Source organism: Octodon degus, unplaced genomic scaffold (genome assembly GCF_000260255.1).
Source record: "Octodon degus isolate 3935 unplaced genomic scaffold, OctDeg1.0 scaffold00045, whole genome shotgun sequence".
NCBI lineage: Eukaryota > Metazoa > Chordata > Mammalia > Rodentia > Octodontidae > Octodon > Octodon degus.
The window spans coordinates 9,021,140-9,021,737 of record NW_004524621.1 but is presented as its reverse complement, the minus strand read 5'-3'; the positions used below and the strand labels follow the sequence as shown (position 1 = coordinate 9,021,737).

The following is a 598-nucleotide window of genomic DNA, read 5'->3' as shown; positions in this document are numbered from 1 at the left end:
TGCTCGCCGCCTGAAACCATTTGGTGTCCAGAAGTTTCTGTATACAGGGCGCCAGCCCAAGCCTCAGGAAGCAGCAGAATTCCAGGCAGAGTTTGGTAAGTAAAACCTTGATTTCCAGAGAAACCCTACCTGTGCTCACTGGGAGGATTCTCTTGCCTTTAATGATGGCACTTATAGGCAGAATCCTAAGTGTTACCTGCCTCTGGGCACAGGCCCACTCAGGGAGTAGAGGGACCTTGGACCTTAGACTGGAGCTCTAATGTGTGGCTAGAACCCCAGGAATGGGCTGGACTGAGGAAGAGCTGAGCACTGAGCACCAGCCCTGGTCCAGGTGGATCTTGCTCTGGGAGGTACACAGTGTGGTGAGCAGACAGCAGGGTAGATCCCAGCCATTTTTCCCTCTTGGCACAGCCAGCCCTATAAAGGTAGAATGGCCCAGACCCCACTATGTGGCCTTGAACAAGGTTCTACCTAAATTTCACCATCTGTTAGATGAAAGAGCTGGGTGGATGTGGATGGTGTGATACGCCAAGGCACCATGAATGGCTGCTGGCTTCATACAGTCATCAGAGCCATTGAGGTAGAGACCAGGCCTTCA

The 598-nt window shown here is 52.3% G+C and overlaps 2 protein-coding genes across 6 annotated transcripts in view; one reads left to right on the top strand and one right to left on the bottom strand.

The window, feature by feature from the left end:
* Zbtb5 (zinc finger and BTB domain containing 5) overlaps nt 1-598 on the bottom strand; it is a 29,006-nt gene that overhangs the window by 8,293 nt on the left and 20,115 nt on the right. The gene's annotated exons all lie outside the window — the stretch shown is intronic.
* Grhpr (glyoxylate and hydroxypyruvate reductase) overlaps nt 1-598 on the top strand; it is a 27,428-nt gene that overhangs the window by 23,868 nt on the left and 2,962 nt on the right. Inside the window, exon 6 of the mRNA XM_023715952.1 lies at nt 1-95. Within this exon, the coding sequence (XP_023571720.1) occupies nt 1-95 (95 nt within the window). The remainder of the gene's footprint in view (nt 96-598) is intronic.